The sequence below is a fragment of the Ambystoma mexicanum genome, chromosome 4p, assembly GCF_040938575.1.
Source record: "Ambystoma mexicanum isolate Mex_15411 chromosome 4p, UKY_AmexF1_1, whole genome shotgun sequence".
Classification (NCBI taxonomy): domain Eukaryota; kingdom Metazoa; phylum Chordata; class Amphibia; order Caudata; family Ambystomatidae; genus Ambystoma; species Ambystoma mexicanum.
Window position 1 is genome coordinate 665845108 of NC_090927.1, and position 24199 is coordinate 665869306.

The 24199-nt window shown below is 43.9% G+C and overlaps 1 protein-coding gene across 3 annotated transcripts in view; it reads left to right on the plus strand.

Annotated features, from left to right (window-relative positions):
• Positions 1-24199, plus strand: part of COL19A1 (collagen type XIX alpha 1 chain) — a 2241461-nt gene that overhangs the window by 545353 nt on the left and 1671909 nt on the right. For all 3 annotated transcript variants that reach the window (XM_069606203.1, XM_069606204.1, XM_069606205.1), the window contains exons 8-9: positions 14054-14179; positions 14733-14795. In XM_069606203.1, coding sequence (XP_069462304.1) covers positions 14054-14179; positions 14733-14795 — 189 coding nt within the window. The remainder of the gene's footprint in view (positions 1-14053; positions 14180-14732; positions 14796-24199) is intronic.

The following is a 24199-nucleotide window of genomic DNA, read 5'->3' on the forward strand; positions in this document are numbered from 1 at the left end:
GAGGAGGTCAAAGATGCAGTGTCTGTTTTTTGCTACGGATCGGGCATTAAATAGGATGCAGTTCACATCGGCAGGTGGGGTTGGTCTCGCAGCTGGAGCGGAAGGGGGTGGTGGCGGAGAGAGTGGAGACTGGGGAGGGAGAGGGGTAGGGTGGGTGATGATCGATGGGAATAGTGGGCGAGCAGAAAAATTGGCGGGCTTCGGGCGGGATTGGGTGGCTGCGTGTGTTAGGATGATCGGGTTTGGTTTGAGGGATTTCAAGGTGGGGTGTGGCCAGTTAGGAGTTTTAGTTGCAGTTGATGAGAAATCGAGGGAGAGGGGTTTCAGGAAGGGTGAAGCCACGGGGGAAGGAGGTGATTGCGGTAATAGGTGGTGGGTCGAGACAGGGGAGGCGAAGAGTGCTGAGAGATTGAGGGGGACCAGGTACGTTTCCTCTTTAGTTTCTTTTTTGCGATAGGAGTGTGATAGACGGTAGGGGGGTTAGAGGGGGAGAGGGATGCGGCTTCGGTTCTTGCTAGGGCTAGGTGTGCAGTTTTTAGGGAGGGGAAAGGGTGCGGTCGGGGGGGTGCTGCATGTTTGTGGGCAAGGTGGGGGGTGGATGATTGCAGGGTGGGGCGTGCCTGGTATAATAGTGAGGGGAGCGGGCATGGTTAACATTGGCTGGTCGGTGGTGGGGTTCGGGGGAGGAGTGGTCTTAGGGTGGTTGGCTCGCCATTGTGCCCCTCTGGCCTGTTGTTTGGAGAGGGGAATGGTAGGGAATGCGAAGGAGGGTGGGATGATTTGGGCAGGGGGGATGGGAGGGAAGGGAGAACGTGGAGCGGGGGCAGTGCACGGTGATCGTTTCCAACAAACTCTGGTGGAGTGGGTGTGCTCATGCTTGGTACGAGCTTTTAGGTGGAGTTTAGGAGGACTTTCTAATTGTAGTTCTAAATTCAGTGGGGGCACGCTTTTAGGTACAGTTCCAAGTTCAATTTGGACAGAGATGAAATTAAACTATTAGGTGCATAATTCAACTGTACACAGAGATGATAATAGGTCTACCTCTTGATTCAGTTTTGTATAAAGATGATATTAGGTCTATATCTAGATTCAATTTTTATGTAGAGGGGATATTAGACTATTAGGCACACTTCTCTCAATTCGATTTTATACAGGGATGGTATTAGGCATGATTCTAAAAACAACTTTGTACAGAGAGGTTATTAGGGAGATTAGTCGGTTCAACCAAGCACGGTATTAGAGTATTAGGATATTGGGCACACTTCTAAATTCAACTTCTAAATGCACAGGTATTAGACTATTAGGATATTGGGCACACTTCTAAATTCAACTTCTAAATGCACTTCTAAATCCAACTTTCACCTAGAAGCTATTGGGCACACTTCTAAATTCAACTTCTAATGCACTTCCAAATTCAACTTCTAAATGCACTTCTAATTCAACTTTCACATAGAGTCTATTGAGCACCCTTCTAGATTCAACTTTTCACAGAGGGGATATTGGGTACACTTCTAAATACAACTTTCACAGAGAGGCTGTTGGGCACACTTCTAAGTTCAACTATCACAGAGGGGCAATTGGGACACTTCTAAATTCACTTCTACATTCAACTTCTAAATGCACTTCGAAGTCCGACTTTCACCTAGAGGCTATTGGGCACACTTCTAAATTCAACTTCTAATGCACTTCTAAATTCAACTTTCACAGAGAGTCTATTGGGTACACTTTTAAATTCAACTTTCACAGAGAGGCTATTGGGCGCACTTCTAAATCCAACTTCTAATTGCACTTTTAAATTCAACTTTCACATAGAGTCTATTGAGTACACTTCTAAATTCAACTTTCACAGAGAGGCTATTGGGCACCCTTCTAGTTTCAGCTTTCACAGAGATGCTATTGGGTACACTTCTAAATTCAACTTCTAATGCACTTCTAAATTCAACTTCTAAATGCACTTCTAATTCAACTTTCACATAGAGTCTATTGAGCACCCTTCTAAATTCAACTTTCACAGAGAGGCTATTGGCACACTCCTAGATTCGACTTTCACAGAGATGCTATTCGGTACACTTCTAAATTCAAGTTCTAAATGCACCTCGAATCCAACTTTCACCTTGAAGCTATTGGGCACACTTCCAAATCCAACTTCTAAATGCACTTCTAGATTCAACTTTTCACATAGGGGATATTGGGCACACTTCTAAATACAACTTTCCATGCACGGCTATTGGGTCCACTTCTAAATACAACTTTCACAGAGAGGCTGTTGGGCACACTTCTAAGTTCAACTATCACAGAGGGGCAATTGGGACACTTCTAAATTCAGCTTTGCACAGAGGTGTTAAAGGGCACACTTCCAAATTCAAAGTGGGGCTATTGGACACACTTCTAAATTCAACTTTGCACAGAGGTGTTATAGGGCACACTTCTAAATTCACAGAGGGGCTATTGGGCACACTTCTAAATTAAACTTTCAATGAGCGGCTATTGGGCACACTTCTAAATTCAACTTTCCACAGAGAGGCTATTGGGCACACTTCTAAATTCAACTTTGCACAGAGTTGTTATAGGGCACACTTCTAAATTCAACTTTTAATGAGCGGCTATTGGGCACACTTCTAAATTCAACTTTGCACAGAGGTATTATAGGGCACACTTCTAAATTCAACTTTCAATGAGCGGCTATTGGGCACACTTCTAAATTCAACTTTCCACAGAGGTGTTATAGGGCACACTTCTAAATTCAACTTTCAATGAGCGGCTATTGGGCACACTTCTAAATTCAACTTTCCACAGAGGTGTTATAGGGCACACTTCTAAATTCAACTTTCAATGAGCGGCTATTGGGCACACTTCTAAATTCAACTTTGCACAGAGGTGTAACAGGGCACACTTCTAAATTCACAGTGGGGCAACTGGGCACACACCTGAAATGTTGAAGGTTGAGTGGTAGGGTAGTATGGCGAGAAGTAATTGCTTCTGTCCCCGCACTTGCCACACTTACTTGTTGGTGGCTTCTTGCTTCTCCTGCGGATACCTGCAGATACGACCTGGAGCCGTCAAGGAGGAGCCATCCTTTGCCTCTGGTCCTTAGCCAAAGGGCTGCCGGGCAGAAGGCTGCCCTGGGAGGACTAGCGATGAAGGGGTGACCCTCTCGTCTGGACCTATCAGAGCGGGGGAGGGCGGGCTGGGAGGCAGGAGGGAGGGTGCTCAGATACAAGGAAGTGCTTGCAGCAGTGCTACGGCACCCGGGGCCTGGGAAACTTTTGCTTTTTAAAATAACACAATTTAGCAGCAAAATGGGGTCACTGGGGAGCTTGTACACTCACCTGCTTCGGTGGGCTCAAATTCTATTTCCTTCCCTTTCACTGTAAATTATACCAAGTAACTGGGTGATCTTCTTGCTTCAGAAGAATGACTCTCATCTTCTGGACGATAGTTCAAAGTTCACTTTGTGAAAAGGAAATGTGTCCTAGTACCTTGAAATGTCTCTTGTGCTGGATTGGATTACCAATAAAGATCTCAGACCAAATAACCGGACAGACTCAAAGAATAATGCAAAGTTCTACTTTATTCTCATTTCAATAAAGTAGGGTCAACTGGCAGACATCGGACTGATGCATGCACACTCACACACAAACTTCATTACACAGAGGTTTTATCCCCCAATATGCATCATCTATGACATCATCATATGTGGAAAACTGTAAAACCTATTGACTGGAGGGATTGATTAGGTGAACATATCTACTCATAGAATACATATGGGCTAGTACTTAATTGGCTGTCTCTTATCTGTAAGACACACCTCAAACTACCTCTAACTACGTATAATGCTGATTATAGCAGACAAAATGGCAGCAAATTGGTTTATGCAACATTGTATAGCAGGTTGTCCATAGACCCACTGATTGATTGGCATTCCCACCCAACCGTGTACATTCGGCTCGGCTAGTAGCACGTAATTCAAACGAAACCCAGCTGCTGGAGTCACGTCAGATTACTCCCTACTTTCCCAATTAGTCCATCATCTCTCATTAGTCCAGCCATGAGCCAGCGTTTCCCGTTTGTAGTTGACCTTGTAGCCTGTTCTCTGTCCTGGAACATTCAAGAGAGTGTAAGCACATCACTATCTTCATCCACAGCTTAATGAATAACCCTTGTTTTCGACTTCTGTATCACGTGTGAGGAGACAGCAAATTTATCAATTTCAACTTCTTATTTACTGCTATTTCATTTAATTATGCCTGGTATCATTGCTCCTCTTGGCCTCTAGAGACGTACTCACTTCATCTTGTAGGAGCCTTATTCATTGTTAATTGTCTGATACTTTGGATCTTGCAAATGTTTTCTTCTTTTTTAATCTAGGATAAATATGTCTCACTTCCATGGCTTATCCGTTTGCCTCCCTTTGTGCTTTGCAGCTATTCCTTGGACTAGCATCCTCGATCCTAGGCCTACATAGTCTCCTCTTTGTTTTGCACACAAAGCTAATTCTCCAACGTCTCCTGACTCTGCAGCGCTGGTCTGTTTCTGAGGTAGCTGAATTGAATCTATGCACGAGCCGGCGTTCATTTTCCAATCATGGTACTCCTTGCCATGTTATATTTTCCTGTATAGCAAACTTCTATGAGTCTCATCTACCTTGCGTTGCTGCGTATTTACACTTATTGGCCAACACGTTACTACATTCTTCTTTGAATATATGAATTCTATATCGTTTCGTACATGTTTCTCTTATCACTTCCGTTACATTGTTACTCTTCAGTATTTTCATATTGTTTCAGTATGTCCTTGTATAGCTACATTATGACATCACTCTGCCCACGTCATATTTCACTCAACACTACATGATATCCAGTAGTGCGTGCTGACATCCCTCCACACAACATCCTTCCACTCCTTCAGTGTGAGGATAGATTTGATAAGGTTGTCTGAGTGCATATCGTCTTTCATACACTCCATGCGGTATAGTTACAATACATGGAGTCCCATATGGAGCCCTTCTCCTGCTGTTCCAGTATGACGGCGGTAAGGGGGTGGCAGTTAGGGATCATTTGTCTACCTGCTTCTCTATAGAAACATACCTCAAAAGGGCCCAAACTAAAAAATCTCCAAAACAAGCTTGACTTGGCACTCCACCAATGCACATGTAAAAAGAAAGTCTCATATCCATGTAGGTTTACGGGGGTGTCTCCCTCTCCTTCTAGCCTTCTTCAGGTTTCTTAAAGACTTATTGCAGTGCCAGGAAGGATGTCTGCCTTCTCCTAGTCTTTACTGGCCCGTTCACAATGTCAGGAGGAATGAATCCCTTCTGCTGGTCTTTCTTGGTCTTCTCACAATGCCAAGGAAATGACTTTGCTTCCCTTGGCTTCTCACACAGTGTCGACAGACACGAGGATGGGACTATTCCCTTTCCCTGCCTTTTCTCTGACTCTTCACAGGGCCAAGAGAATGACTTCCTTCTGTTGGCTTCTTTCACACCCTCCATCAACACCAGTGGGAATGACTCCCTCGCCCTGGCCCTTTTCAGGCTTTTCACAATGCCAAGGAAATTACTTAGTGTCCATTGGCATGTCTTACAGTGTTCATCACCTCCAGGGGGAATGACTCTTTTCCCCTGACTGCTCAGGCTTTTCAAAATGGCAAGGAAATAACTTCCTTTCCCTTTGTTTCTCTTGCAGTGTTCATCTACACCAGGGGGAATGACTCTCTTCCCCTGGTTTCTCTCAGCTGTCCAGGCACAGTAAATCTGGTTCACTCCCCTGCCAGGTACCGTGACCATGAAGAGCAGCAAGGATGCTTCTTGTTACTTTTACGGGTTCAGTCCCAGACTCACACTTTTTTTGGCTTTCTCCTTCTATCTGCTAGACTTGGTTCACTCTCCTGTCAAGTACCACTGTACTTTTTCCCAATGGACAAAGGCCCCCTTCTCTCTGTTAGGGTCCCAGACCCTAGATTCTTAGTTCCCTTGTCCTCACAAGTTGGACAACCACTTTCTTGAGGCCCTGATGCCTCCCCTGTCACCCGTATACCTTTCCTCACAGTCCTGGGTCTCTCTAGCATGGTTCCAGCTTTTCACAGCTGACGACTTCAGAGACAACAGTAATTTCTTCCTCTTGGTTCGTTGAAGGCTCCTTCCACTCTAGAACTAACTTGCACCCGCTTCCTCCCATTTTGGCACCCCAGTCCACCTTCTCTCTTCTCCCGCGACCGTGCTGTCTTCTCCACTTCCACTAGGGAGGGCTTGATGTTGATGTAGGTCCTTCCTCAGTTTTTATGCGGTTTTGATGCAAGTGCAAGGTCCGTATAGAGAATAATGCTGACTGTGGTTCTGCAGGGTGATTTCTATGGCTCTGCACATCATCTTCCCCTTAGTACACATTTTATTTTTTTTCATTGGGTTAGCTGGACTCTTCCTCGTCCCAGTTTCAAATACACCTCAGTCAAATGGTCCCTGCTCTTCCTCATCTCAGTGGTTCTAATAATATCTTGATTATCTATTCTACACAGATACATGTATGTGTGGGGGACTACATGTTGTGTTCTGAACCTGTTCTGAATATGTTGTGTTGCATACACCACATTCACTCCAAATAGTCCTCCCTAGTCCCATGGGGGGATGCCTCCCATGAGAACCTCCCACTGAGTACCACCCCCGGGGCGACTATCAGGTAGTGGCCGCACCTCCCTGGCCACATGTGAAGGGGCTCTCCACAGGGGAGAAGGGATGCCATCCGATGATTCATCACACTATACATTCAAACACACACACCAAACTTTTTTTGTTTTAACTTGCCTTGGTACATATGTTTCTGTTCTGTGTTCATGTCAAACTCGGTACAGCTCCTTCTGCCCCAATCCTGAGGAATACCTGCCCAGCATGCACTCTACCTAACTCCTGACTGAGGAGTCACATAATTATATATCCAAGATCACGCTCTCTCTGACTTAATACAGAAGCCACTAGAGGAGTACATGTTCTGAATGAAATCTACATCACTTATCACAGATGTTTCCCGGGGGCTAAATGGCCCAGACAACATTCTGCATCCCACACTGGAGATATGCAAGCATGACTACATTCTCCATAATGCACACGGGTGAGCCATATATTGGGTTGCTTGTGTTCCTGTATAAAGGATGCATTCCCTATCGGTCTGGTCTAGCCTCCTTCTATTGGTGGGGATACCAAGTTTGCTTTGCATATGGCTGCCCGACCCCCTCTATGATGGTCCAAAGAAATTCCTAGTCATATGTCGTTAATAGCAAAGGTTCACTCTGTCACCTTTTGGTATTTAAGATCATTCAAACGCCTCATTTGTGAGAACTGGGAAATGCATTTCATGGAATCAACTCCCCAGTCTAGCCATACTTTCCCAGACGCAGCCATCCATTGGTTAAAGTCAGGGTGTGAGCCTAGGGTTAGAGTATTGAGGGCCTGATGCAAACAAGGAAGACAGGAGCAGACAGTGTTGCTTTTCATACCACATAGATTGCTTCCTGGTTGCAGTGAACCACATATAAAATAGCACAGTGTACCGGGCCACCCATGAACGCTTGTGAGCCTAAATTGGGCATCATGTGACAGACTGCCTTTTGGGCATTCCAGAGCCCTTTTGTTGTGTGTTTGTTTTGTTTTTACAGATTCAGATATAATTACTTCTTGCTGACAAATTCAGTACTTTTTTGTCAACCGAATGCATATCTTTGCTAGTATATATTAAACTAACTATTGCTAAGCCAGCTACCACGTGGGCCACGAGGGAAAACATAGATCTACAGTGTAGGCCTATAATTGTGATTTAGGGGAGCATTTTAGGAAATTGTTTAAAGTTCCCTCTTTCCCAGTGGAATGACCAGCACAAACTGATCTAAGAATGTGATTTTTCATTTGTGAGTCGATGTGATAAGAAAAATGTTGTCAGTGATTCGGTAATGACAGCCATTGGAGAAGTCTAAAATAATTTGGCCCATATCTTGGTCCACAGGTGATTAGTGAATGGGACATCACAATCTGATTGCCAGTGAATCTTTATCTGGCCAATGTGTCTCAGTAGATTGCCTTTGCTTATCTGCCCATGTATCTGAGAGGTGGATATGGCTGGTGACAGCAACCAAGCCCCAGGCAACCTGATAATTGCAGAATGAAGGGGGGGGGGTGTTTCAGTCCAAGGAATTATTCAAACATGGCCTGGAGGTACTCAAAAGGGTGAACACCATCTTCACTCAGTAGCTGTCTTATGGAGGTGATCATTTTGGTAAAAAAAATTCCCAAAAGAATTCCCCCTACAGGCTATATTTTGCATAACAAATTGTGAGTCTCCCATGACTGCTTGAATGAATTGGTAGCAACTCTGGCCCCTTTGCAGAAGAGACTCTGATTGTAAGTGATGGAGAGAATTTAACAACTACTCCGTATTGTCCTACAAAATATAAATGTTTAATAGAGATAAGGAATGCAAGTGCTACCTTTAGAGAAATCCATGCTGGTGTATTGCTATGTTTGACGGCTCACGTCTAACGGAGATCCTGCATTAGAGAGAAGGAGTTATAATGGGGATAGTAATGTGGGGACCTGATATAGTCAGTCCCCTCGTGAGCCTGATGTCTGTTACTGGATAGTCTTTGCTTGCTCTTACCCCAGAGAAAGTAAAAAAGTGAAGCATTAGTTGCTTTGCAGATGGAATCGTGCCACTGCATAGGGACTAAAGACAAGGGGTAGAGGATCTGGGGCTAATACCATTTTTATGGAATCCCGCCTTTGCCAACATCATATGTATTGTGGGAACTATTTAGTTAAGGTGTTTTTAACTTTCTCTATGGTGTCGTTCATGTGACTTCTAGGGACCCATGAATTATATAATATAAAAGTAGAAGGAAGAAACAGAGGAGACAAAGCTTACTGGAGAGAGGTCGAGCGAGAGAGAGTGAGACCAGACAGAGGGAAAGATGTGTGTGAAAAGATCCAGAGAGACCCTGAGGTAGGAAAAACAAGTGAAGATAAGGAAAGGAAATGATATTGGTGGAACAGTGAAAAGCCCAGTGAAGGAGATAGAGCACGACCATCGGGGGATACGCAAAAGTGACAAATCCATGATCACGGAGGGAGGTTTCAGAGACCCTGATGGTCCAGGAGAGAGCAAAGAATTGGGAGGAGATTTGAGGTGGCAACGTTCTATCTGGGAGCATGAAGAACCGACTATGAAGGGAAAGGAGAAGGGAAGTAGGATCAGGAGGAATCCCTGAGGGCAGAAGTGGGCGGGTAGGATCAGGGTCACGCTTCTAAATCAAACCTTGCCCTGGCCAGCCAGACCTCCTGGCAAGCAAAACACTGAACAACGAGCTGGGAAATAACCGAGGAGACAGAGGTCTGGCAGACCACCAAAAGTACCAGTCTGCCCGATAGGCATTGGAGCTTAGCAGGGGACTACCCGTGGGACCAGGAGAGGGCCAGAGGAGCAAGCAAACCACCCTCCTTGCAGATACAGGAGGAGAAAGGAGATGGCCTCATTATAAGAGACCTGTAAGATACTTTTGTTTGGACAGTGGATATTTGTTATTTTGAACTTCACATTTTTCATTTCCATGGCTTTTGGGGTCTTTGTGGTGGAACCTTTTGAGCACAAGACCTTGTTATGAGGACAACCTTAGGCACACGTGGGAACATCCATTTTTTTTGGAGTTCCAGAATTAGGAAATCCTTTGATCCTATCCTCCCATTTGAGATGGATGCTTTGGGAAAGTTATCCTACACATTACTTTTAACCATGATCATCATTCTGATGCTCTTAGTTCCATTTGAATTACATACTGACACTTTATGAATAATTGTAAATATACTTCTAAACACTTGTTTTGCTGTCCACTACTATTTCAGGTAGCACACATGATGAGGTGGTGAGGCCCGGTGGCACTACATCCCTTTCCACTTCAAACAATCAAATCACTTGCACCTATCAGCTCATTACACTTCCTCGCCAACTTCAGTCTCTCCCTCCTCTGTGTTTTCCCTGCCTGCTATAATAAAACAACCAGAGACACCCCCATTCTTAAGAAACAATACTAAACCAAACAGCCCCTCCTTCTACGGACCACCCGTCTCTCTTCTGCCCCACCACTCCACACTCTTCCAGTGAGTCTGGATTCTGGAGTAAGCATTCCTTTGAAACATCATTTAGCAATGTCTCAAACTTTCTAACCACTGCATACTACTCCTTCATTCTATTCCTACTAAATCTTTCTAGTCTTTTACACTTTGGACCATTTCTCCCAGCCCCCAACCCTCTCCCCCCATGGCCTTAATGACAGCACATTCCGATGGGTTGCCTCCTACCTGTCTGGCCTCTAATCCCAATTTCCTGGAAACCTACTTCTCTAGATCCCATTCCTGTTGGTGTCACTCATGAATATGTCTTTGGCCCATTCCTGTTCATGCTTTACTCTGCTTAGCTTGCCTGGGAAGCACTTCTCCAACTTTCACTACCATCTTTTTGCTGATGTCATCAAGATCTTCTCCTTCTCATCCTTCGTTACTTCCAGCTCTTAAAATATCATGAATGGCCTCACAGTCATTCATCACTGGTTGTTATTATGTTGCCTAATGCTGAACTCTTCCAAAACAGAATTTACATTTCTGCCAAAATAGAAATTATATTTCCACCTCCAAAGCTATTCCAACTCTCCCATCTCCTTCCCAAGAGACAGCTGTACCCCTTCTCCAGGGCACTCCAGTGCCCCCGACCCCATATTTTAGTCTTTATGAAAATGTAGACTCTAAATTCTTTCGCAAATATGGTAACAAAGACACATATAATTTGATGCCATAAATGTTCTATTAGAATCATTCCTTTGTCCATACTTTCTCTTGAGATGGGCCAAAGGGAGTTGGGTAATTGCCTTAGCTTTTTCTGAATTATTTATCTCCTATGCATGTCCAAAGACACCGTTCTATGGGAATACTCGTTTCTGTGCCTTCTGGAATACAAATCTCAGGTCCTATGTAATGTGTGAGCAGATCATATCGTTCTAATTGTTGTTTTAATTCAGGCATGCGTCATTATCATACTTTCATTGTAAATAAAGGAGCACATGTTTCAAAATGTAAAGAAAAACAAGCATTGCCAAAACCAAATAGAGTTGATGTTTACAGTTGTTTGTTGCATTTTACATGTATAGGTAAGATTGGGCTCTACTCTCCCAGTGATTCCAAACATGTCTGCAAGTTAGTGTTTGCAGGCACACAACATTAATAGTAGACACAGAAGAAAGACATCGTTTCTGTGCAGAGTATGGATTTATTTTTACTATGTGTATTACTAATTGTACTTATCAGCAACCCCTAGCTTGCAGACATGTTAGGCATGAATGAGCAAGAGTGAGTTGGGTTAAGAATGGGTGAGCTTGGAGGTAGGCATGGGTGAGCTAGGTTGGGTGGGTGCAAGTCGACAGAGGTGCACTATGGTGGGCAGTCATTGGTTGGGTACAGGACAGTGGACATAGGGTGGGTGAGCAGGTAAGAGAAAAGGAGAGTGGCGGCAGAATGGCAGTGACAGTGGGATGATGAAAGGTTGTTGGTGGGGCAGAGAGGGGTGAGGTAGGGCATGTTAGTAGAGAGGGGTTTGCATGGAGGGATGTTTAGAGTGCTGTGGGAGTGGAGTAAGGTGGAAGTAGAGAGAGAGGGGTGATGAAGGGTAGGTGGATGGGGTGCTGACATGGTTGAGTAAGGATAGAAAGGTGGGATGTAGAGATAGGTGAGGAAAGGTGTGTTGGGTGGCAGAGAGGGATGGGAAAGTGTGGGTGTGTGAGGGGTAGAGAGGAGAGTGCGAGAGTTGGAGGGTGCTTGAGAGGGGTGAAGTATTAGAGATGGGTGAGGTTGGGTGGGTGGGGGTAGAGTGGAGTGAGGCTAGGGTTAGAGAAGGGTTGGTATTTAATACTGGGAGGGAGTACAGTGGGTGAGGTAAGGGTAGACTGTGGCATGGTGGGGATACTCTGGAACCATCTCCCACTGGAGATTAGACCTTGTCAGTCATTGGGTCAGTTCAGAAAGGCTTTAAAAACCCACTTGTTTAAGTAGGAAGTTCAACTGAGAGTCAGTATGATGTTTAGTTTACATCCTGAATCTAGCTGTTTTGATCAACTGCACCTGGATACAGTTGAGTCTGTCTTGGACCGTGATATAAATAATCAAAATCAAAATCAAACATAGAGTGGAGTAGACTAGTGAGGCAGAATAGTGGGGTGGTATAGGGGTAGAGAGTGGTGTGGTAGAGTGGGTGAGTTAGAGTCAGTGAGGTAGAGTGGGTAAGGTAGAGGGGATTGGGTGTTTTTGGTAGGATAGACTGGTTGGGTGACTTGGAGATGAAGTAGGGTGGTGGAGTGGGATACAGTGGTGGGTTAGACTGGTGTTGTTGAGTAGTGGGTTAGGGGAGTAGAGGGGAGTAGTCTAGTGAGGTGGTGTAATGGGGAAGATTAGTGGTGTAGAGTAGTGGGGTGGTTAGAACAGATGGATGATAGATGGGGTAGGGTACTGGAGTGAGGTGGGTAGAAAAGTCTGGGTCGTTGGTTGGGGTGGAGTATTTATGTGATGGGGTGGCATAGTGGGGTGAGGTAAAGTGGTGGGGTAGAATAGTAGGGTACATTAGTTGATTGGTGTAGTATGGTGGGGTGGATTAGAGAAATAGAGTGGGTGGGCTAGAATGGTTAGTTGGTGCAGTGGTGTAGTGGGATGAGGTAGCGTGGTGGGTTAGACTGGTGGAGTAGAGTGGAGGGTTGAGATAGGGTGGTGGATGGACTAGAGTGATGGTATGGGATAGTGGGGTATGGTAGACTGTGTGGTGAAGTATGTGGGGGTGAAATGGAGTGAGGTAAAGGGAGCAGAGCAGAGGTGGTGGGATGTAGGACGTTGGGAAGAAGATTGAGGTACAGTAGTGGGATAGAGTAGTGGGGTAAAATAGTGTGTTGTGGTGGAGTAGAGAAGAGGAGTAGGGCATAGTGGCAGTTGTGGTAGGGTGTGGCAGTGGGTTTAGGTAACATAATGGGGTACAGTGGTGGGGTAGAGTAATGGTGGCGGGCAGTGGGGTAGGTTGAGTAGTGGGGTGGGTTAGGGGGGTGCTCTAGAGGGGTCAGGATACAGCGGGGTGGAGTGTGGGGGGTGGAGTAGAAGGGGCTGTGGGCCGAGTTGGACTGGTAACCAAAAGAGGCCATGGAAATCATTTTCAAAGTGGCCGCATAATAAACATTTTCAGCAAGCCCAACCCTCTTCCTATGAGAAACTGTGGAAATAAAATAGGTTACCACACAAAGAGGCCAAGGGTGCAGAGGCCCCTTGAAAACTCTCCAGAGTTCCCTATGGGCCAGTCCACCACTGGCCCTGCCTATTCCAGGGCTACCTACAGTCAAACACCACACTGCTTTGCTGCCTGTCTTTAGGCACCACCTACCGTGCTACTGAGGGGGTTTTAAGCACAGCATAACCCTTTAAAAACAAACAGTGCTGCATGTGTGGTTGTTGGGGCTGCTGACAGGTCCCACGCCTCAGCCATGCTGCTTGGCTAGTGGTGGGGAAGAGGTGAATAGTGGAGACCTTCTTGTCTGTAGAAGGGCTCCTAGGGAGCATGTGTCTGCAAGGACAGGCAAAGGAGGACACAAGTAGCATCAGTGTGCTTGACTCCTCCTCGCATGTACGCCCAGGCAAGCAGCTTCATGAGTCGGGGGCCCCTGATTGGAAGAAATGTAGTTAATCCACCTGGAATTGTTCACATGACACATGTAGTTCAGCCATTTAATGCATGGCAAGTTGTTACTAAACCATATATTCTGCTTCCTAACACTCATGTTCTGGCTTTAATCTCTGGAGCTATGGTTTTGGCCTACTGTGGTGTTCAGAATGTGCCACATTCGAAATGGTACTCCGTGAGATACTCGCGCATGACATCTGACAACTTCAGAGCTCTCTGAAAGACAAATAAGAGTGTGTTGATGTAAAATCGTTTTCTATTTCCGGTGGTATGACGTTGTACCTAAACCCTAACCAGATGTGCATTTCTTTTAGTGCCCACCAGATGAAAGTTTCAGAAGCACTGCTTCGTCTTCAGTACCTGCCCATGGAAGCAAAATGTATGCCTATCTCTCTGCAGACCAGGAACCCAGGGACAAATGCCAGTGCCTGCCCAGCAAGGTAAGCCCCGCACAGGAATTCAGTGCCTGCTTCGAAGGTTTCTCTGGCCTCCCAGGTGCTACAGTTTTCTTATTCTGGGTACCAAACATAGTGGGTGATCCATTTCGTGTGGAGGACGATACAGATAATTGCATTCAATGCTAATTTCTTATCAATTACACCACCCCTCTGGCTGTGTTTGGAACATTCCAGCTTCTGCATTATGCGCCAAGAAGGCTCGGTAATGCAATGCAAATGTATTACCGTAATCTGCCAAAACAGCAACTATTCAACTAAAGCTGCTGCTAACCTTTAGACGTTTTTGTAACAGTGCAATTTGGACAGTGAGCTATATTTATCTCGGTGGGAAAGAGCACATCTGAATTTTAGCAATATCTCTCTAACTGGTTTTATTTGTGGGTTGGAGTTCTAGTTGAACCGACCCTGATGTTAGTGGAAATTTAGCACCGTAGCTACATTTTGAATTTTGTGTGATTGTTATAATCTTTAGCTTATTGTGACATGCACTCAACGTGTGGCATTTTTCTCATACCCACTATTTCGTTTGACACAGGGTGATCCAGGAGTGCCAGGGCTGGCAGGATTACCAGGTCTAAAAGGAGACAATGGCGAAAAGGTGAGCTACTACTCCGGATTTTAACATGCTTTACGAGTTGAAATGTCAAGGTCTGGTTCTTTACTGTTTAGTGTGCCAGTAAATCTCACAGCTGCTGGGGCTGTTGAGCAGGCTTTGGGATACCATGTAATGCGTTACTCTCCCGGAAAGGACTTTCATCGGTTATACATGTAATAGTGCATACCTTTCTCTGGCTGCTCTGAACTGATGATGCGATCGCGGTCGAGCCTGGATACAGCGTTGATTAATGAAGGCACACTGAGAAATGAAAACATTTTGGCAGGTGAGAGTTTTTGATTTATGACCCATCTTGTGGAATGTGCCACCTGCAGAAGTTCCTGAGGGCCACGCTCCGTGGGAATGCCGGTGACTGCTACGCGCAGAGCTGTCTGTCTGTGCACCTTCCACACGAGCTAAGTTCAGATTGGTTTGGTTACATTTCAGTGACCGCAGCTACTTGCTATGTAGTGAGTGAAGGGAAACGCTATGCAGAGACAAAAGAATGCTTCCGCTGGATTTGCCCAGCATCAACACCCCTCCCGTGTCATGGGGTTTAAATGCACCCATGCTGTTTGACATCACTGTGGAAAATTCAGCCCAACTGGGAAACCCCACAATTAGGCAGCTCACTCGGCCCCTATTGGGCAAACAGCTCACTGACACAGATGAAGGACTACAATTTGTGAATGAGCATGGATATAAAAGAAAGACACAGCGACAGGGTGAAGAGTGGGGTTATTGTGATGTGATACATTTTTTTAAATTTTTTTATTATTTAGATATTTATTGAGTGTAGGACCTAGCTTGGGGAAGCAACAGAGCGCTTTACAGTCATACATGCCAACAGGGTCGGATTGGGACAAGAAATAGGCCCGGTCACCCAAAAAAAAGTGGCCCACCCCTCGCCTCAATAAAGTGGCCCACCCCTCACCTCACGGACCTTGACCTCTGATGACATCACCGTAAGTGATGTCATTTGATCCCACCCGAAAGTGACATCCCGGTAAGCGATGAAACTCGACCTTTCACCCCTTGACAAACAGGAAGTAGCATCTAATAGCATTGTTCCTAAGTACACTAAATTACTGTGAATCCAAGCAGACGTACGAGGCCAAATGATATGTTATTGTATAGCACTTACGCTTAAGTTCTTTATTTATAGAACAAATATGCATACAATATCACCCAACCTGTGTTGGTACTCATGTATCCACCTAAGAAGGATGAAGCGCTTTTTGAAGAAAAAAAAATGTGACTTTTTTTTTTACTTGTCTTCCAAACCGGCCCAGGCATTGCTAGCAACCAGCCCCCACCCCCCAGGGACGATTTCGGCCGGCCCACGGGCCGAAAGGCTGAGGGTCCAATCCGGCCCTGCATGCCAACATGGCCCAGGTCGTTTGGGATGTGCTCATCCAGTCCTGTTTTCTTGCATTCTTGGACTTGCAGTCCTGAATTATGATGGGAAAAGCCATTCCAGTATTTAGATAAAGACCAGGGCTAGATGAACACCTCATGATTGACCCGCTGCTATGCGTTCCCGCTGCTGTGCGCAGGGCTTAGTTCACCTCTTTCTCCCTCCATGTGGGGTAATCTTTGTCAGTGCTGAGAAGGTAATGAGGAGAATGAAACTCTTGTCCCCCGCTGAGGCCTCCAGAGGACCATCTCACAATGTAACGGAGCACTTACGATTAAAAGTGAGGCCGATTGATTAATGAATTCTTTCTGTGGATCAGTGATGCGGAAAAAGACAGAATGGGGCCACTAGCGGTCTGGTGGCAGTAAACAAGCGCATGTTTAACTCCAGCATACTAGCCCATTTGCATCTCTATTTTAATTACTGGATAGCGACAGGAAGGCGGGGTAGAGGTCTGGATCCCTGCCTTCTCTCAGGAAGCATGGGACGTATGACATGATGTGGCATTCATGCCGCGCCTGTACCCTCTCATAAGGAGCACGCTATGCCATGTTAGATCCTTTTTACTTGCACCATTGCCCTGAGTGACGTTTTGATGCTGACTCTGGAATTGCCTGAGGATTTACCAGGCGTTGCGTGAATAATGAACATTTAAATGTTAAGAGGGGATGTTCACAAATATATTTCATTTAACTTTAACCCAAGAGACCTTGGTTGTTTCTTTTATAGAGATGGATTGTTACTGTGTTCCTTATCTATGGGGGTCAAAAATCATAAAATATTTAACCCATGTAGATTTTCTTGCAGCTGTGGGGTCACTGGGCAAAGAACTCTGCTAGTTCTTAAGCTCTTAGTAGGAGCATAACGTCAAATGTTCTTGATTAAAATCCAGATGTATATTATGTATGATGAACCAGGCACACAACTTTAAACTGGCTCTGTAAGGCCACTGGGAGCCACTGGCTATGGAGAATGGGTATGAAATGGCCACGGCATCTAATGCCTGTAATGGCTTTTGCTGCTGCATTCTATGGCCTCTGTAGCCTCTGTGAGAGCCGGTATTATGGAAGTCTCATGAAGAGACTGCCGCATAATCAGTCTGCCAAGAACCAGGGCTATTTTTGCAGTTGTTCTTTGCTCTATGTCTAGAAAATGGAGGATTTACTTTAAATTTCAAAGATGCCAACAACCTGTTTGGACGATTGACTATACATGAGCTGCTAGGGACAACTTGCCATCTAGATCGTCACAAATTCCTAGCCTGCATATCTTATAATGGCTGGTTCTACTTGCCAACAAGGCTGCCGGCTGTTCAGCTTTCCCCCACTGTTAGGATTTCTGATTTTGATGGATTTGAATTCATGTCGCGATTTATTAGGCGGTCACTCTGAACTCAGGGAGTGCCTTTCCCCCTCAAGCAAAGGGAGATGCAACCAAAACTCTTATACAGATTCAACTTTAGAGAGGCCTCCAACCAATTTCGCACCATCCCAGCAAATACCCTCTGTACCACCAATGAGCTAGGAACCAGGCCGCTGTATAGTAAGAATATATATTTATTTAATGTTTGACAAATAATAATAGCAACCAAAACATCAACCACCAATGCCGTGGCACAACACAATTTCAAATTACTTGCACCTATTAACTGACTTGCATTTCTAATGAGCTTACAGATACTACAATACAGAGGTAACATTTAGAGAATGTACACCAAACACACACAGAGGATTGATTGCACATTAACAATTATGACATTTTAACAACCCCCAGTGATTGCTCTCCTCTCCCATCAACCCCCCAACTCCAGGCATCAGTTATATATGACTGCTTAATTTGAAGGCAACGTACAGGCAGTGACAATACAGTAACACAATCCTTTTGGCTTTTTATTAAAAGGCAGGGTTTGACAAATAGACACACGAAAATAAAATTGTTTGGGTTTTTTTATTTGAAAGGCAAAGTCAAGAAAGGAACTCAATGGGAAAATTGTTTTGGGGCTTTTTATTTGAAAGGCAAAGTCAGGAAAGGAACTCAATGGGAAAATCATTTTGAGCTTTCTATTTGCATGAAATACAGGCCTTCGGGGAAATCGTTTTGGGATGCAAATAAATAAATGGGAAATGTTGTTTTGCACACTTTACATTCACATGAATGGCAGTATTTTAGGGTTCCTTATTTTGAGATTATGGACACCACCTTCTGTACAGAAGACAGGGGTTTCAGAAAGGAAGACTCACCCAAGTATTGTATTATCTATACCACCTCTAACATACTGGACATGAACATTGTTAGTTTCCAACTCTAACAAGGTTCATCCCCTGATTTTCTATATGGGAATAAATGGATTGAACTTCAATTTGTTTGTTTGTTTGTTTATTCATATAACTCACCAAACCCAGAGGTATCTGGGCGCTTAGCAAGTTTCTTGAGATACAGTTACATAGTAAATAGTTATAGTTGCAGGAAGGTACACAATGAATGCAGATAGGTTTTTACATCAAGAAATAGTCAAAGAAATGTACAAAATGTAGACAGTTAAGCATTCAACAGAAAATCAGGTCTACTAGAGATGGAGGCCCTAAGATGTCGGTCCTGGGTCCCCAGCATGTAGCCAACATTTTGTTTTATTACTGAAGCTGAAGAATGAGGGGTCAGCTCTTAAATCTGTTGGGACTGAATTAAATAGCTGTGCTGCCATGACAGGAAAACTACTTGCCCCTGCTTTTTTGAGGTTATATCTGTGGACTTTCAGGGAGTGTAAGTACGTAGTCCTGGTTGGTCAGGGAGATATATTTTTGGAAAATGTATCCACCAAATATTTAGGCACTGCATTGGCTAGGCATTTGTGGGTAATGGTTAATGCTTTAAGTTGTATTCAGTCATTAACTGCAAGCCACTTAGTGTTTCGTCTAGCCACCGAGATATGTTGCATTTTCGTTATACTTAGTGCAGTTCTGAGAGTGTTGTTCCACAGGATTTAGAATTTATTGATGTTTCGTTTGCTTGACCCAAGATATAGTGTATTACAATAGTCTAGTTTTTAAAGGAATAAGGCTCTGGCTAGGGTAATGCAGCTGGTTGTCGAGAGGAAAGGCTTACATGCGTCGATGAGCTTGCATTTGTATGCTGTTGCCGAGGCAGTGGCGTTGACTTGCCTGTGTAGATTCAAAGATGAATCTAGGTGAAAGCCCAAGGTTTTTACATCTTTAGCAACTTTGATATCTAATTCATCAATGGTGAAAGATTGAAACTGGTTACTCATTGTGCTAAGTTTAGCTGCAGCTCCAATGATGTTCAGTGTTTTCATCATTCAGACAGAGGCCATGCAAGGCCATATATGTCTGAATGAAGAAGTAAACTTTATCCAGCAGGGTGGAGTCAGCCTCATAATCACGAGACAAAAGTATGAGGATCTGGGTGTCATCTTCATAATTAGTGTAGGTGACACCCCGATTGTCAAGGTCATCAAACAGCGGCTTAGTGAAGATATTGTACATCGTGGGCGGTACACAAGACTCCTGCGAGACTCCACAAGTTATCGGTGCAGGATCCGCTGATGCAGATGGAGAGAAAACTCTTATATAGCGATTATCTAGAAAGGATTGGGACCAAGTTGTCGCTTCTGGAGAGAAGTGGGCAGCTGTAGATAAGTGTTTGCAAAGCACATTGTGAGCCACCAAGTCAAACGCAGCTGACAAGTCAAGCAAAAGGAGGAGAGCCAATTTACCGTTGTCCTTTATGTCATCTATTTGGTTTTTCAAGTCGATCAGGGCAGTTTCTGTGCCATGTTTAGGCCAAAAGCCAGATTGTCAGAGCCCCAGCAGATTGTGAGTCTCAAGGTAGGTTTGAATTTGGATGTACGCAGCTTTATCAATCATTTTTAATAAGAATGAGACCGTAGTTATCGGTCTGTAATTCATTGGGATATTTTGCTCCAAAGATGGTTTCTTTAATAGTGGGCAGACCCAGGCATCCTTAAGATAGTTGGGAACTGAGCAAGAATTAAACGAAACATTAATTAAGGTTGTGATTAACGGGGTTAGGTCCCTAGCTGCTTCTTTAATAATGCAGGCCGGGCAAGTGTCACCTTGACATCTGGATGGTTTGAGAGAGGTAATGATATTCTCCACATCCCAGATTAAGACAAGTGAGAATTTGAATCGATTAGGTGGCTTGATAAGGTGTGGCATGGATTCCTGCGGAGTAGGGGAGAACTGGGAATTTAGTGTTTTCAGTGTTAATTCATGCGCTGTGGATCTACACAGCTTCCCCCTCTCCACATTTAAGAGAGGCAGTTCCCAACACAATTCCATTTAAATGGATAGGTTGATTTTCTATAGTAGAACTGTTTTGAGTTGGATTTAATAAAATGTGCCAAGGGTCTCCTAAGTTCCACCCCCCTACCCACTATGCGAGATTGAGATTAAGGCTGGCAGATTCCCCCACAAACCCTTTTGTTGGCATTTGGATTCATCTACTTACATGGGAGGCTTGGTTGTGGGCATCCATTGAAACAGTAGAGCTCCTCCGAAGACAGCACAGATCTGGTCACAGGCTTCAGTCAAGGGAGTCCCCAATCACCCAGACTTCCTCCGGCTCCTTAAATATGGCAGGATCAGCTAGCTTCTAGATTTCCCAGTCTCTGTCTTGCCTGCAATGTTTAAGGCCTTAGTAGCTCTCTCTGTCTCTCTGCTAGTTCTTTGCAGGAGTCCAGAAGCAGAGCACCTCCAGCAATAGAGTGGGAAAGTCAAGGGAAAAATCACAAGTCTAAAGAAAGGTCCTAAGAGCCCAAAAGTCAAAGAAAGATCAGCAAGCAAGTCCCTTCTAAGATTGGAAATTGACAAGATATAGGGCTGATGACACCTACATATTGTCATAATTACCACGATATGGATTGACTAGCTCTCACCCTTCACCTCCCACCAAGTTGCCCACTGGCTGCTGATAAGACCAGAAGTTGGGAGGTATGGGTAATGGAAGCTGAGGGAGAGGAAAAATACATCAATCCAAATTGACATGTAGTTTTACACTTTTGGGTTCTGAAAATCTTCCTACTACCTTAATTCTTCAGATTACTACATGAACCTATATATTTGTGAATTCTACATTTTATGGAGAGTCTTAACATACTAATCATATCTCGGCATGCACTTCCTGGGAGGAGCTACCATTTTTATCGATTTACTCCCAAACTGAGATAGTCACAATTCTGACCCTTCATGATTCAAACCTTACTTCCATAACCTATCACCACACCAAATGTTCATTCCCTCTGAATTATGAGAAGGCCAGAATCATAATTGTCTTTATAACTCAACTTGTAACCATTACCCAAAATGTGTGTTTACATGATCCCGACAGGCTTCTGATCCCCTTTAATATGAACCCAGGATGAACTCAGTGGAACACACAATGCACATTTTAATTTAAAAAAATGTAATCAATGTTAGTCAATGGCAAGACACCACAAGTGTCCCTGAGTTTCACACCAGCCCCCATCATTTCGTAGGTTTCATTTCTCTCCTGTGATCTGATTAGGATATCTGGCTGGCCCATGTGATTGTGCCCCCCCTGGATTTCAAAGATTTTTTGTTCAAATCTAATGCACATTTAATGAGGAGACCTAACCTTAAGGTCACTTCTGATGGATGGCTTAACTGCCACCTCCACAATTCCGATCTACTCTTCTGTATTTGTTTAGCTTTTAAACTAAAAACCAGACCTCCTTCTCCTAGAGGTCCTCAGTCAAAGGTCTCAAGGTCAAAGTTTCAGAGGCCCAGACCTTCCAGTTCAATTGGGAAAAACAAGCTACATATATAATTCTACAAGAATATCATTTTACATTGACACAATGTGTTTAACATGTAACATTTTGTATTACACCTAGGCCTGCTGTTCATAAATGCAATCTTTCTTTTCTACTGTATTAGAACAGGGGTAGATTCATTATTAATCTGATACACACAGATAGACCATAGTTAACATAGGAAACCAGTGTTCACGTTTACAAAAAAACGAAATAAGCCTTTCTGTTTAAATGCTGTGATTTTATGGAATGAAAATTAAGTCTCTTTATTCCTGCTAACACAATCTGTCACTTCACTTTATTTCTTAAATGTCAGGCAAATTCCTCCTTTTTATCTTCCAACGGTATCTTTTCTTTTCACGTGCACTGTTGTGGTTTTAAATCTGTGAAAGTTGCCCTCTCCCAATTTACAAAAAGTCAACATCTGCAGCACCCACTGTTTCTTTTTGTTAGACTCAATTGGACACATTGAACAATATTACAGTTCTAATGCACACTCTCCTTCAACTCTGTGTCTTTGTATTTTAATAAAGTTTAAACAGGCTAATTATTGTTCATTCACTAGGCCTTACATCGGAAAACAATGTTTTGTACTGGTTTTTATATTTCAATGGAACGCCACATTAGCCAGCTTCATTTTCACAATAGAGGCCTAACATGGCCTCTCCATCTCTATCACTATGGGGCAGTCTTTTCACCCCATATTCAACACGTTTGTGTTCTTCCAAAAACTAATGGCAAGGAGATCATATTTTAGTTGAATGGATGCAGTGGCAAGATCCAATATTTCATTGTTAGTTGTTCATCGTCTGCATGGTTGTAAAATTCCAGGCCATGGTTGCTCATCAGGTTTGTTAGGGAAAACGTGTACATATTAAATAATATCAGTGTGGGGATCCCCACATAGTTGGCTGAAATTGTGGTCAAAAGGGAGAAAGACATAGCAGCGGATTATCCTCCACAGGAGACTAACATGGTCCACTGTCTCAAAGGCTGCTTTGTGTTTCAGGCAAATAAGGGCAGTGACAATCTGCCGGTATTGGCACGTCATCTCAGATGGAAACAATCACTGATTTAGTCCCTCTGGCAGGACAAAAGCCAGCCTGTACTGGTTCTAGAAGATTCTGGTCATCCACATAGCTTTGCAGTTGAGAGACTACTGCCTTCACAATAACTTTGGTTAGTAATGGAAGGTTTAAAACAGATCTACAGTTAGTGGGGTCCTCCAAGTCGGCATTGCCTTTTTTGAAAGGTTGTGTGATTAGTGCTTTTAAAGATTCTGGCATCCTCACTTGGGTGAGGGCCATACTGATAATATCTTGTAGGGGCTGAGCAATGCTTTGGATATTACTATTTCTTTATAAAGGCGGAAAGTGTGGGTGACAATGGTTCAGGGACATCTCAATTGAAAGTGTCTAGGGGAATGTCTAGAGTAAAACTGCTACACCTGTGTTGATTGCCTAGTTTTAGTTTAAAAATAAGAAGCTAATCGATTGCACAGCTCCCTACACGGGGCAATTGCTGAGTGAAAGCATGGGGGTAATGGGGTTTGTTGAGAATTGAAGACATCTTTTTGTAGACTATTTGTATTATGGATACAGTGATTGTAGTAGTATTGTTATTCTTTTATAATGACGTTTTTTTGCAGACCAATTAGTTTAATTTATGTATGCACCCTACTAGTACAGTCACTGCTATCAGACATACAGCCCATCCAATCAGGTATGTCAATACATGTCTCACCCAACATACTTAAGAGAATTGTGTTCCTCTCTACCCTCCTGGGTATATACTGTCATGAATGTTAGCAAGAGTCACTTCACCAGGCAGGGTTAGCCCCTTTGGTACATTCACCACTTATCAAGTGACGAGAGAAAGAGAAACAAAGAGTAAGAAAGAGAAAGAATAAAAGAGTATGAAAGAAAATGGTGCAAAAAAGAATGATGTACAATCACAGATGGAAAGAAATGAGAGTGAATAAATTAGGGGGACAGAAAACAGTTAGTAGAGAAATAAATGAAATGAGGCTACAATGAAGGAAAGAAATCAAAGATACAAGAAAGAGAAAGTTAGCTTGAGGGAGTGGTGTAACTGGAAAAGAAGCCAGAGACCTAAAGTGAGGTGGGGCAGCTGATGATAAAGAGTAACATACATCCAGAGATGAGAACCAATTAAGGGGAA